General features: G+C 41.5%; 1 protein-coding gene across 3 annotated transcripts in view; it reads left to right on the top strand.

Moving 5' to 3' along the window:
* Positions 1 to 14,906, top strand: part of INPP4B (inositol polyphosphate-4-phosphatase type II B) — a 301,350-nt gene that overhangs the window by 284,200 nt on the left and 2,244 nt on the right. The window contains exon 24 of one of the 3 annotated variants that reach the window (XM_034771367.1): positions 14,133 to 14,541. The exons of 1 other annotated variant lie outside the window; for it this stretch is intronic. In XM_034771367.1, coding sequence (XP_034627258.1) covers positions 14,133 to 14,307 — 175 coding nt within the window. In that variant the 3' untranslated portion in view covers positions 14,308 to 14,541. Of the gene's footprint in view, positions 1 to 14,132; positions 14,542 to 14,906 lie in introns of those variants that run through there. One more of the 3 variants, XM_034771370.1, reaches the window with a different exon arrangement.

The raw sequence follows: 14,906 nt of genomic DNA, 5'->3' as shown, positions 1-14,906 counted from the left end.
TCCTGAGAGCTGGCAAAGGGACCACAAATGTGAGCAAGGACGATGGTGACCATAGACAGGAAAAAAGTTGTGAGATAGTCATGAAAACACCTTGATCAAAAGTTCAGAAGCTTTTTAAATACTCTGGTTGCTATTTGGAGAAACACTTTCTTCCTTGTGAACATTGGCATCAGCTCCCAATGTTTGTACAGGCAACTGTCCTCCTTAGTAACAGATAAGTAGGAGGAGACAGGCACACCAATTCTTCTAATTTCCGAAAAAACATGCTGTTCCTTAAAATCATTATCTGCATATTAACAGAGGGTAGGACAAATAAAAACATTTTTAGCTCATGAGAATCTCAATCCCTAACAACAACAACAAAAACCAAGGAGTCCTTGTGGCACCTTAGAGACTAAAATTTATTTGGGCATAAGCTTTTGTGGGCTAGAGCCCACTTCATCAGATGTATGAAGTGAAAAATACAGGAGCAGGTAGAAATACATGAAAGGATGGGGATTGCTTTACCAAGTGTGAGGTCAGTCTAATGAGATAAATCAATTAACAGTAGGATACCAAGGGAGGAAAAATAACTTTTGAAGTGGTAAGAGAGTGGCCTATTACAGACAGTTGACAAGAAGGTGTGTGTAACTGTAGGGAGAAATTAGTATTGGGGAAATTGTTTAGGTTTCCACTCCCAGTCTTCCTCCTGAATAAAGACTGGGAGTTATTTTTCTTCCCTTGGTATCCTGCTGTTAATTGATTTATCTCGTTAGACTGACCTCACATTTGGTAAAGCAATCATCATCCTTTCATGTGCTTATGCCCAAAATAAATTTGTTAGTCTCTAAGGTGCCACAGGGACTCTTTGGTTGTTGTTTTTTGCTGATACAGACTAACACAGCTACCACTGAAACCAATCCCTAACAAGTCAACCCTATCATTTGCCTTGGGGGTAGGCAGGAAGGAAGATAGTATGCAGAAGTGTTTTGGTTCTGTTATCAAGTATCTTAGAATATCAGGGTTGGAAGGGACCTCAGGAGGTCATTTAGTCCAACCCCCTGCTCAAAGCAGGACTAATCCCCGGACAGATTTTTGCCCCAGATCCCTAATTGGCCCCCTCAAGGATTGAACTCACAACCCTGAGTTTAGCAGGCCAATGCTCAAACCACTGAGCTATTCCTCCCAACTATTCCTCCCCCAAATTATGGGTTTGTTTATTCCACTTATATAAACATACTTGTGCACTAACTTCGGTGCTAAGGCTGACAGGAAGACTGCTACCAGATAAGATCAGTTCTCAAACGTTCAAAATACTCAAGTTTATAACATTTTGTCCAACTAGCTAACTAATTCTCATCCAATTAAGAAAGGAAAATATTATCCCAATTTTGTAGGATCTTTTCTCACTTGGGGCGCATATCCAAGAATTCAACCTGATTTGGGGTCACTGGGAAACCAGAAATTTTCATAGCTTCCACCAAAAGCGTAAATCAGAACAAGTTTGCTCCCAAATTGGCCACAGGCTGAGCTGAATTTCAGATTTTGTAATATAACCCCAAACCAGGCAAAGTTGAAATCCTAACTCTCCATGAGAATCTTCATACCTCTGCCAGAGTAATCTCTTCAGTCAAAACAAGGAGACTGTCAAATAATGATAATAGTTATCCTCATTTTACAGATGGGAAAACTGAGGAATTAAGTGATTTGCCCAAATTTGCAAAACTGGGATTAGAACTCCCATTTCCTAGCTCCATGGTTTTAACTACAGAGTCATGCTACCTCCCTGCCTATACAGCATTTTCAGATGGATATTTTTAAATGTAAACAACCACATTGGTAAAATAATAGCAAATCACAGTAGAGTATGACATATATATTGCTAAAATATTTTAACTTTCTTCATCAATCAGGAAGAATCATAGATATAGATATTTTATCAGGAAATGTGAGAAGAAGGATAGCCCAGAGTTTGGAGTACTGGAATGGGATGTAGGAAACCCAGGCTCTATTCACTGTTCTTCCACAGACTTTCTGTGTGACCTTGTACTTAGCCTCTTTGTGCCTCTTTGTGACTCGGGTCACCATCTGTAAAAAAAAAAAAAAAAAAAATAGGAGTCCCAGAAAAGAGATGTGTGCCACTGGGATAAAACTGCCCAGTGAAATAGCATGAAAATGATGCCCCTACAACCAAGTTGGCCATGGGATACACACACACAAAACACAATGTATAGAAAAGGAGTCACTGGTCTTGGTACTGATTCTAAAACAGAGATAGCAACAAGGAGATTATAAAATGGACAGTCGTCTGTTCTTGGAACAGCACTGTAGGCTGTATAACACCATAGGAAATATAAATTAGCTTTATGGTTTTGGAACAGGTCTTATACTTTTGCTATAGCTACAGTGTTCAGATTGAAAACTTGGCTCTACAAAGTCCAACAGCTGGTGTGATGGTCCTGGTTAAGGCCTTTCCATGGTGCTATTACAGAGGAGCTAGGGTGAAATCCTGACTCTGTTGAAGTCAGTGGTAAAATTCTTGTTGACTTCAGTGGGGCCAGGAGAATAGCAAAGAGTAAATCTTAAAAAGTTGCCATTTTCCTTGGATTATTTAATATTTATAATTAGTATATGTAGTTAAAAATCTAGCAGACATTCTACTTCAGACACCAGGAATGAAATGCATAACCTGTTGAAGTCAATGAAAAAATGCACATTGACTTCAGCAGGGATGGGATTTCACCCATGAAGTTTTCTGTTTTGGTAATTTTCTAGATCTGTATTGGGTATGTCTTCCGTGTAAATATTTAAGTTGCTCTTCTAGCTGCTCTTACAGTAGTTCATTGTATGTTAGAATTTCTTTTGTTAAAAAATGCTAAGAGATCCTTAGCTCAGGAATAATTTATTTTTGTCATTACCAAGCTATAATTTAAATTGTTTCAACTATTAGGTAGAGAGAATAAATAGTGGTTTGATGCTATTTTTTCACTAGACTTGGTAAGGCAATGTTTTTTCATCAGAAAATGCCAATTTGTGAAAACCAAACTTTTTGTGGGAACGTGTCAGTTTCAAGGAAAATTAAATCAAGGAAGGTTTCTTGATGAAATTTCTGGTGAGAGGAGACTCTGCCAGAATAGCCTGGTGGTCAAAGCACTCACCTGGGGTGGTCTGAATCAGCCAAAGCATGGACTTTAAACCTGGGTTTCCCACATCCCCGGTGAGTGTCCCAGGCTCATCCCAATGCACAATGGAACATTTTTGAAATAGTGAAAATATTTGTTGAGTGGGAAAATAACTTCCCACCAAGCTCTAGTCATCACACTGTAGCAAATATATAAACAGCATAGGTCACCTTAGTTTTTGAATATTTGGGTGCAAATTTTCCCCAGGTTTCAAGCAGTAATGAGTTTACTGGTTTCCTCCTAATCCCCAGTGGGGATCTGAAAACACCACAGAATACAGTCATAATGCATGATGTAGGAGACTGGCAAGGTGACAATAGCAGGGTGTTGAAGAACAGGACTGAAGGAGGAGATTTTTCAAAGGCATAAATGGGAGTTAGGCATCCAATTTTACTGATTGCCAATGGAAGTTGGATACCTAACTCCTTTAATCTCCTTTGAAAATCCCAGCCAAGGTGTATTGACAAATCTTGGTGGGAAAGTTGGACTGCTGCAGTCAGCACCATTGTTATTTAATTAAAACATTTATGTAATTTCAGAGAGCTATACATAAACCATTGCACTAAATTGCATTTTGTTAGACAGTGGCATTCTTTCCAAGGAGCCCAAGCTTATCAGTGTAATCACAGAAAACAATATGGTTTTGCTTTATCTGATTGTGTAAATGGAACCCATTTCAGTTGTTCCTCTCCGGTTATTAAATACTGCCAGAATGGAGTACTTCATCTATCAATGTTCCCATTCTTGGCTTGTCCCATCACAACAGCAGTACTGGGTTTTAATGACAGTGTGAAGGCTAGGGTTTGTTCATATTTAAATGCATTTGAAGTCTACAACCCTGCCACTTCAACAGAACTGCCACTCTTTCACTGTGATCAAACAGCACTTCAAAAACTAGTGTCTTCTTTGGGCCTGATCCCACATTCCAAATCCTCATTGCATTGATGGGTATTTATGGTGCATGAATGTTGTTTGATCAGGCCTTTTCTGAAATTTCCAAGATTTGAATATCTTGCTATGAGCATCACATCTTGACATTTCAGTTCAGTCAACTGAGTGGACAACCAGCACTTTACCTGGAGAAGGAAGAGGGAAAGGGGGGTGGAGAGCAATAGGCAGTGTCAGTTAGAAAGAAGATAGGTTTATGACAGAAAAAGAGAAGAGTAAAGAAGAAGAGAAAACAAGAAGGGAGCTGGGAAACAGAGGAGGCTGGAGCAGAGAAAAGAACAGGAAAAACTGGAGGTAGATAAGGCAGGAGAGAGAACAGGAAATAGTGCCTGGTGCTGCACTCTTGGATGTGCACATGGATTAGACTATACACTGCCAATCTGGAATGGAAACTGTCTAACTCCCTTAGAAAAATCCTCCATTCTAGTCCCACCAAATGTTCATGGCTTGGGTCTAGATCAGGGGTGGGCAAAATACAGCCCACAGGTCTAACATTTCAATACAGTCTAACATTTCTGTCCGGCTCGCCATGACTAACATTTCTGTCTGGCCTCCTCTGCCCCCTCGCGATCGCTGCGTCCGGGCTGCTAAAAGTCCTGCGGCGCAGCGGGGCGCTCAGGCAGGCTGCCTGCCTGCCGTGGTCCCATGCTGCTTCAGGGAGTGGCCAGCTGCTGCTGGCACGTCTCTGCACGCCCCTGGTGGGGGGGAGGCGGCTCCGTGTACTGCCCCCACCCCCAGCACGGTCCTCACAGCTCCCATTGGCTGGAAACCGGCCAACGGGAACTGCGGGGGTGGTGCTTGCAGGCGCAGGCAGCGCACGGAGACCTGCTGCCCCTTCCCCCCAAGGGGTGCGCAGAGATGTGCCAGCAGCAGCCGGCCACAGCCGCTTCCAGGAGCGGCATGGGGCCACAGCATGCAGGCAGGCAGCCTGCCTGAGCCCTGCTGTGCCGCCGGCTTGGAGCCACATGTGGTAAGCACCTCCCGGCCAGAGCCTGCACTCACACCCCAACCCCCTGCCCAGGTCAGAACCCCCTCCTGCACCCAAACTCCCTCCCAGACCCCACACCCCCTCCTGCACCCCAACCCCTGCCCAGGTCAGAACCCCCTCCTGCACCCAAACTCCCTCCCAGACCCCACACCTCCTCCTACACCCCAACACTCTGCACCAGCCCAGAACTCCCTCCTGCACCCCTTCCATTAATATAGTAGAAATGTGCAGCCCGTGACCACTTACCAAAATTTGTGGAGTAGCCCACCTGCAAAAATTATTGTCCACCCCCAGTCTAGATGGTCTTTGTAAATCAGTAGATCATATAGGCAGCAGGGTGGTTCATATTAGCTTACAATGGCTTTTTCTGCATTTGATATCGTCTAAGAGATTAAGGAAAGTTTTGTATTTATTGGTATTTCCGATGACACATCTAAACATGAATCATTCATAGGGATGGTCTAGATCAGGGATGGGCAAACTATAGCCCTCCCATTCCCCAACCCCCTGCTTTGAGCCCCCTGCGGCACCCCTCCTGCACCCCAACCCCTGCCCTGAGCCCGCTTGTACACGATGCATCCTTCCTGCACCCCAGCCCCTTACCCTGAGCCGACTTCCTGCACACTGCACCCCCTCCTACACCCCACACTCCCTCCCGCGCCCCAGCCCTACATCCATGGCCCTGCAAGGAAGGCAATTTCCCCACCCAGATGTGGCCCTCGGGCCAAAAAGTTTGCCCACCCATGGTCTATAATACTTAGTCCTGCCATGAGTGCAGCGGACTGGACTAAATGACTCTCGAGGTTCCTTCCAGTCCTATGATTCTATGATTCATAAAGTCTTTGATGCAGAAATTTACCCAGGTTGTTGTTCTATCACATCTTCTATTAGAAATACAGAAAAAACCTTCAGTTTTGGTTAAAATGTATACAGCTTTTACATGTTCCTTAATGTATCAACTTTATCATTAAACACCGGTTATCCCATTATTCCTTTGGATACTTCATTTGGACAGTCTGCCATTCCAGGTTCTACCATTCTGTTCCATTGATTCAGCAACAGACTTGACAGTCTGCATTATGGTTAATTATTTTGATCTTGTATAAATCCATATAGTGCCAAAAGCTGTGTGCAGCCTGTTACTAACAAATATGGCAAATAATTCAGAAAAGACAGAAGTGTTCAATAAATATTTCTGTTTTGTATTGGGGGGAAAAAGATTATGTAGTCGTATCATATAGTGCTGATAACGCTCTTTCCATTCCACTAATGTCTCAGGAGGATGTTAATCAGCAGCTAGTAAAGTAAGACATTTTTAAATCAGTAGGTCCAGATAACGTACATCTAAGAGTTTTGAAAGAGCTGGCCGAGGAGTTCACTGGACCGTCTTGTTGATTCTCTATAAATTTTGGAACACCAGGGAAGTTCCAGAAGAAAGCTAATGTTAGGCCTATATTTAAAAAGGATAAACCAGATGACCTAGGTAATCATAGGCCTGTCAGTCTGACATTATTCTAGGGCAAAATAGTGGAGTGACTGATACAGGATTTGATAAATAAAGAATTAAAGGGAGGTAGTATAATTAATGCCAAAGACCATGGTTTGTAGAAAATAGATTGTGAAACTAACTTGATATCTTTTTTCTTGAGATTACAAGTTTGATCGATAAAGGTAAGAGTGTGGATGTAACATACTTAGGCTTCTGAAAAGTGCATGACATTTTGCTTAAAAACTTAGAAGGATATAGAAGTAACATGGCATACATTAAGCAGATTAAAAATTGGCTGGCTGATAGGTTTCAAAAGGCAATTGTTAACGAGGAATCATTGAGTGGGTGTGTTTCTTGTGGTGTCCTTCAGGGATCAGTTCATGGTTCTACTCTACTTAACGTTTTTATCAGTGATCTGGAAAAAAAACCCATAAAATCATTGCCGATAAAGTGTGCAGTTGACACAAACATTGAGGGAATGGTAAATAATGAAGAGAACAGGTTACGGATACAGAGCGATCTGTATTGCTTGGTAAACTGGGCACAAGCAACAATATGCATTTTAATCTGTTCCTAGATGTATACATTCAACCAAAGAATATAGGCCACAGTTCCACAATGTGGGGCTCTATCCTGGGAAGCAGTCCTCTAAAAAAGACTTGCGAGTCAGGTGGATAATCAGCTGAACAGGAGTTCCTAGTGTGCACTATGGCCAAAAGGGCTAATGTGATCCATGGATGCATAAGCAGGGGTGTGATATTTTGAGGATTACCCAGACCAGTCAGGAGTGTGTGCCCTGTAAGCTCGTGCTGTTCAGTAGTCTGCCCACAAGCACCCTGGCTTCCACCAGCCTAGTTACTCCTTGCAAGGGGACACCAACAACCCTTCCTGTCCCGAGTCTCCCCAAATTCGTCCTGCCAGAGTTTTTAACTGTCAGACACTCGGACTTTTCCCTTCTGGTTCATCACGCCCGAAAATGTAAAACCAGTCCCCCAGATAACAGATTACTTTGGCCCCCATGCTCCACACAATTTGCACAACAGAGATCTCCTTGGCTTTATTTAATAGAAAAACCACAGATTAAGGGAGGGCAAACATATACAAGTTACACAGCAAATAAACATAAAGATGCAACTTCAGGCTTTACATTTCCATATTGGATAAAATCCCTTTTCTAATACAAGATAACTATTGCCTTTGAACAGTTTCTCCCCTAATTATAGTGGTGATCTGTCATTTCACTGACATCTTCTTGCTTAGAGGCTGCCTCTAAGTTTCTGGATGAAAAACTTAAGACAAAATTCTGCTTTTAAAAGACTTTTTTCTCCTCCTCCCACTCCCCTATCCTTGGAGATTCATGTTTATTCAGTGTGTGGAACCCCCTCTTGATTCCACAGTTGGAATGTCTCCATATCTTTCCTTTAACTCTAATGGCCCATCCTTGTCTTTTCCTGGCTAGACAATGGGTCATTACTTGGAGTTGGTTGCATATAATCACCTGGCTTGGGAAGCACTCTTCCCTGTCTGATTGTTCCCTGTCCTGATGTGAGTGGAGACAAAGTTTCTGAGCCCAGTTCTCTATATACACAAATACATACATTCATAACCATAGCCTGCATACATAGCTCATAATGATTATCAAGTTTAGAACATTACAAGCTTTCACAATAGACTTTACTTGATGTCTTTTATAGCACAATAATGTTGTATACAGTTGATTGACTGTTTATTCTTCGGGGTTCAATCCCTGTTCGCCCCTTGGGGTGTCTGGATCCTGATTGTTACCAAGGGAATTTCAAGTAGGAGTAGAGAGGTTATTTTACCTTTGTATTTGTCACTGATGTGACCCACTGCAGGAATACTGTGTTCAGTTCTGGTGTCCACACTTCAGGAAAGATGTTGATAAATTGGAGAGGGTTCAGAGAAGAGCCACGAGAATGATTAAAGGATTAGAAAGCGTGCCTAATAGTGATTGATTCAAGGAGTTCAATCTATTTATCTTAACAAAGAGAAGATTAAGGGGTGACTTGATTACAGTCTGTAAGTACTTACCTTGGGAACAAATATTAAATAATCGGCTCTTCAGGCTAGCAGAGAAAGGTGATCCAATGGCTGGAAGATGAAGCTGGAAATTCAGATTGGGAATAAGGCACAGATTTTAGACTTAGAGCACCCTGGGATGGCTTGATGGATCCTCAGTGTGGTAAGTCTCAAGTAAAACAACCTGAAATAAAATCATATAGAAAGAGAATTATAGGGTTGAAGAGGTATTCACAGCCCCAAGTGTCTCTGATTAATGAACATCATCCTCTTCATCTTAAAAAACAACATTGCATCTTGACTCAGCTATGAAATAGATCTTATTTGTACTTTTTGAAACCCTCTTCTCTGCTCTTTGGCACATATTCAGAAGTGCTCTGAGACAGCATGGGTTGTTGTGCTGATGACATACTGAGAATCAAGGGTTAGGGGGAAATTCCCTCATGTAAGCTAAGGCCAAAATGGAACAGTTTGATCATTTCAATTTCTGGCAGTGAAATTCAAGAGATACATTCAAGAATTGTGTTTCAGTCAATGTACATTGAAGTTCACAACTCCGTCTCAAAGGAACTTTTCTAAGTCTCAATATGTTTGTCAAAGACAATTGTAGAGAGTAATACACCTCTCCTTTGGAGTTGGTGATGCAATAGCAGATTGGTAACTATAAATTAAGATACATTTACAGACTAATAACTTTGCAGTGTTTTAAATTGCATCTTTATTTATCTAGAGCTGGTTTCTTCTGTCTGCCCAGTTACTTTCTGCTATGAAATTAAAGCAGCTCAGAGATTGACATTAGAGAATTCTTCCCATATAATGACAATCTCTTCTGGTACAAGCCTGGGGGAAGGCAACTGTGCCATCCAGTGAAGGAGAAAGTAGGGGGTGGAGAGGGAAGGGGAAAGGAGCTTATTTGGGGCGGTGTGGGGGCATGGCAGAATGAGGCTGTGCTACACCTGTCTCTCTGCTGATGGGAACTTCTGAGCAGACTGTAAGTAAAATCTGTCCTCTGCAGCTCTAATTTACACTGGACTGGACAGCAGCATTCGGCACCCGCCATCCCTTTCCACTATACCTGTGAATCAAACTCCTGCCTTTTCCACAGGGTTTAACATTTCAACTGAATTCCTGAACAATTTAGAATCTATATATAATTCAGAGCCCAAATCAGAAAGTATTGTTTGTTTTTAATGCCATTCAAGCTCAAGAAGGGCACCTATGCTGGCTATGTAGCATGCTCACTTTTTCAAGGAAAGCTCAGCCTTCTAAGTAAGCAAAAAACAAAACAAACAAAAGACCAAATGGAATCTTAAAAGATCCCTAGCTTGGAAAACTGATGCTGCTCAGTAATAGGTGAGGAGAGTTGGCATAAAAGAATGCCTTGCTCTGAAGTCAATGGGAGTTTTTCTTTTGATATCAGTGGGCTTTGGATAAGGTCTTTAGTTTTTCTTATCTGCCTGACTCATGTCCAGTCACCTTGGGAAGAACTTGACCCTTCTCCTACATCACTGACGTCATTTCAGGGAGCTGTAGCACCAAGAGCTGAGCGGAATCCAGGACTCCTGGCTTTGAAAAGGGGTGAGTGGGATAAATACAGAATATCTAATCTGGCATTCTGTGGCCACTAGTGCATGTGTACCTATACCTCAGAATACCGAGGTGCTGTGTTATCCAGGTGCAAACCCCACAAGGTTTCAATGAGCCAACAAGCTACAATGGGAGTGGATGCAGTATTCCAAAGTTGTTATATTTCAGACAGAGGAATTAAAATACCATCGAGTTAAGTGTAAGGCTTTGCTTCACTCAGCCAGTTACATTTGCTTTAGCAGAGGAGACTGAAATCTGCATTGCAAGGCGTTAGTTCTGCAATTTGCAACTTCATTAAAACAGCCTTAGGACACTAGGGCTATGTCTACACTACAGCCTATGTCCACAAAACTTATGTTGCTCAGGAGTGTGAATATCCCACTGCTCCCTGAGCGATGTAAGTTACATTTGCATAAGTGCTCATGTGCACAGCGCTATGTTGGCAGGAGAGCTTCTCCCACTGACATAGTTTCTGCCATTCATGGAGGTTCTTTACTTTTATGCCGATGGGAGACCTGTCTCCTGTTGGCATAGAGCAGCTTCACCAGACGCACTGCAGCGGCACAGCTGCACCACTGCAGCGCTGTACATATAGACATGGCCTAGAGAGTTTACAGTGGCAGTACCACCTCTATAAGTTCTCTATGTAGCTGCTCTAAGCCAACAGGAGAGAGTTCTCCCATCAGCTTAACTACTCCAGCTCCCATGAGAAGCGATAGCTGTGTTGGTGGGATAGGCTCTCCCACTGACATAGCACTGTCCACACTGGCACTTATGTCACAGGGGGAGGCGGTTTATTCACAGCCCTGAGTGACATAAGTTATGCCAACATAAGCTGTAGGCAGGGCCGCCGAGAGCGGGTTCGGGCCCCAGTGAAAAAAAAATTTCAAGCCCCCCAGCAAGGACGGACCGGCTAAACAGGGCCGATGACAGCGGGGGACCGCCAGGTCCTGGTAATTTGTACTGGCTTCCCCTCCCCTCGTCGGCCCTGGCTGTAGGGTTGACTTAGCCTCCATAGCATCTGTCTGAGAAAATAGCTGCCTGTGATAAAGTTTTTGAAGTTAAAGGTATGTTTTGATACTCTTGATATGGTACCAACTTATCTGACAGTGTATTTGGGCACTATCCTCCTGCCCTCAGCTTTGAAAGTGCATCTCCTAGTGTCAGGTATTGAGCAGATTTATGAGATATCACTAATTCCTTGGAGTAGAAGTTCCAGAGCATCAGCAATTCATAGTGGATACTGTGGGCTGAAGTGACTCCTGATATGAAGAGATTAACCATTGATTGTGCTTTTCAGTATATCAAAGAATAAATGTACAGTGGGGCATTGTATCTTTTAAACAACAGAACAAATGGCTTTTATATATATATATTCCTGTTGATTCATGCACATAAATCCTATTATTGCTAATGGGAGCTATACAGACCTCAATAAAAGAACAGAACACAGCCACTGAGGCACAGAGCAAAAAAACAGAGTAGAACATGCTAAATAAATAAAGAGGTCACATTCCTGGAATTATAACATGCAAATCACTTCACCCACACTCACCTAAAATAAATTAAAAGAATGTGGTACTTTTACTGTAGGAGGTGTTTGTCCATTCTTGAGAATGAAGTTCTTCTGCCCTAGAAAAACTAAAGTGTAGGCAGTGCAAACTGACCCACTGGTGTACTTCAGCTCTGTTCTGGTTGAACCATTTCCAAGGAAAAACATACACTAGTCTATGTCTTCAGCATTTCTCCTGAGATTGAAAAGTAGAGCCAGTTATGAAGATGGTGGTGAGATATGCAGGAGAGACTGGCTCAGATGTAAGTTTGGATGGAGAGAGATTGGTCAGAAGTAGGAATGTAGATCTGTGATTCACTGGTATGAAGATACTAATCGAAACCATCAGGTCACCAGCAGATGAAGTCACCCAGAGATAGAGAGGAGGAAGCCAAGGAAGATGTGTGGGGTTCCCATGGAGATTATGCGAAGGGAAGAGAAATTAAAAGGCAACATGCTCCAAAAGAATGTAGAGTATGTTAAAGCAAAGCAAAATGCATTGTGTCCTGCACAATAGAGATATATTGAAGTTACCATCCTCAAAACAGAAAGAGAGATTGACATCAGGTTGAACAGATGCAGAATGTAGAATTCTTTGTATAAATCTAAGTCACACCACAGGCTAAACCAGCATAACTTACTGTGTCAGCTTAATTTCTTAATAGTTTCTGTATAAATTTAGACTCAGATGTTTTCTCTTTCATTAAGTGCCATTCATAGGCACTTGAAAGCACTAGACCAAGGAAAGGAGGTAATTTAAGGCATTTCATACTGAAATGAGTAATAGCATTAAGGGCCCTGTCTTGCTCTCATTAAAGTCAATGGGAGTTTGGGCCTTTATCTTTTACTGTTTAGAATAGTTTTGGGAATCCCTTTTACCCATTGCTGTATAGAGTTGAATGCCCAAAGGGAAAGGGAAATGGAGCATTTAATTATTTCTTTGGATTTTTCAAGCATAATTATTTTGTGACAAATTTGGCTAGCCCCTTTGTGGTACCCAGCCATAATTTCAATCTTTGCCTCCCTTTAGTGCTGGGCCTAACACTTCTGTGAGTATTAGTCTCTCTAATAATTGTTTGATGCACTGTAGTTGTAGCGGTGTCAGTCCCAGGGTATAAGAGAGACGAGGTGGGTGAAGTAATAACTTGTATTGGACCAACTAAGATATTACCTTACCCACCTTGTCTCTAATAAGGCAATAAGGAAACAGGGACTTGGCTTGGCTATCCATCTGCACAAGCCAGCTGCAAACGGGAGTGCATGCTGCACTTTTCACCCCACTCAGTGCAACAGCTGCAGTCTTTTCACCCCACTCAGGGTAGTGCCATAATGGTCTTGTATTTTCTTTTCAGTATCTTCTTTCATGATAAATGACATACCAGTGGCAGGTGTGGCAGAAAAATGCTCCAGTGCAATCTGACACATCTAGCTGTTCTTGACCATCCAGCCATTTCCCTTGAAACTGCTGTCGGGATAATTGCAATCTCTGGTGATAGCAAAAGAGCTAATTCCATTTATAACTGTATCAGTTATGCTTGTCCAAGGGAAAGCCCTTACTAGGGGTCTTGAGCACATGCAAATATAACTTTAATGGGGTTGAAGGGTTTAGCTAAAGTGTCCGTATTACATATTCCACTTACATAGACGATATCTTGAATAGCTACCAACTTTACAACTGAAAAGTTTAGAAGTCATTTGCAGGTATCCTTACTGCTCTAGAACTTCACTGTAGTACAAATTAACCCACAGTTGACTTGACTGAATAAGGTACAATGTCCTTGATCTTTGAATTAAAGATATCAGTATTTATTTAGCTTATAAGGTTGAGTTAACAGTGCTGCTGAGTTAAATTTGTTCTAATTATTTTTAAAGAGCCAAAAACATAAAAAATAATTGAATTGTTTCAAAAAGATCACATGTACAAGAAGCAGATAGTGAAGCTGGAGTGGACTAAAAAAATGTAAGCACCAGAGAGACACTACTTTGCCTGGTGTCACATTGTGACACAGTGTTCTTGTTTTCCTTTCCTAAGCCATGCATTTATTCATTTATTTCACTACATATCAATTCATGTGTTTGTCTTAGTCACAGTCCAGCTCATTTCATTTTTATTAAGAGCCTCTAACCTGTGAATGCCATTTACACATTTTTAAAGCTTTTAAAAAAATAATAGATAGCAAGTTAGTTAGTTCATTGTGCTTCCCATTTGAGTGCAGAACAGAGTAAAATGTTTGGAATTATTTAGCATAAATCCGCCAAATCAATTGGCTATGTTTAGTGTCTCTTTGTTGTCAGAATACCTAAGTATTGGCTTTCTTTGCTATTTAAATGCTATTCTATTTGTTCCTAACTTCCCCTGTTTAACAGCAGACAAACCCAGGGAGCACTGAATGAGTCGGATGATCCTGAGACAGGCTGTCTAACTGATAACAAGCCAACTTCTCGTCACTTCTATCCTGTCGCCTTGCTGCTTGTCAGCTCACACTTGCTGGTTGTGTGGCTTATCTTAAGTCTTGCTTTACTATTAGCCAAATATCAATAAACTTCACTTGTGTTCCTTTCTTTTCTACAAACAGCAACAAACTAACTTAAAAATAAAGGAATTATGCTGTAATATTTCTACATTTTCAGACCCACAGGATTTGTCTATAGGATACAAATGTCTAAACTGTATAGTGCTTTCATTTATTTTTTCTGAAATCTAAAGAGTATACTATGCATTAAGTGAGTTAATTTCCTCTTTTTGTTCATGACAAAGTTTTCCCACTTGAACTAGCTCAAAAAAAGATCATAGCGTCTTGATATCGGACAAATTATAGGATCCTGAAAGCTTGAACCCCACCCCCGGTTTCCAAACTCCTATTCAGTCTATCAATTAAAAAGGTCAAAAGTGATTTTGCACAATACAAACTAACCCTGAGCCAAGAATAATGGATGGGACAGTTTGTCGGATTAATTTTCATTGTGCTACTTTCATTGTTGTTTATTCGCTGATGGAATTTTCTGTTTTGTTTAACAAATAGGTTATGTTACTACATTGCTTCAACTAACCTTTTCTGTCAAGTAACTATATGGAGGTAGAATGAGTTCTGTTTTGTAATTAAATTAACCTGTTTGTAACTGTTGCTTTGGTTGCGTTTG

The sequence above is a fragment of the Trachemys scripta genome, chromosome 5 (genome assembly GCF_013100865.1).
Source record: "Trachemys scripta elegans isolate TJP31775 chromosome 5, CAS_Tse_1.0, whole genome shotgun sequence".
Lineage (NCBI taxonomy): Eukaryota > Metazoa > Chordata > Testudines > Emydidae > Trachemys > Trachemys scripta.
This window is presented reverse-complemented; position numbering and strand designations above follow the sequence as displayed.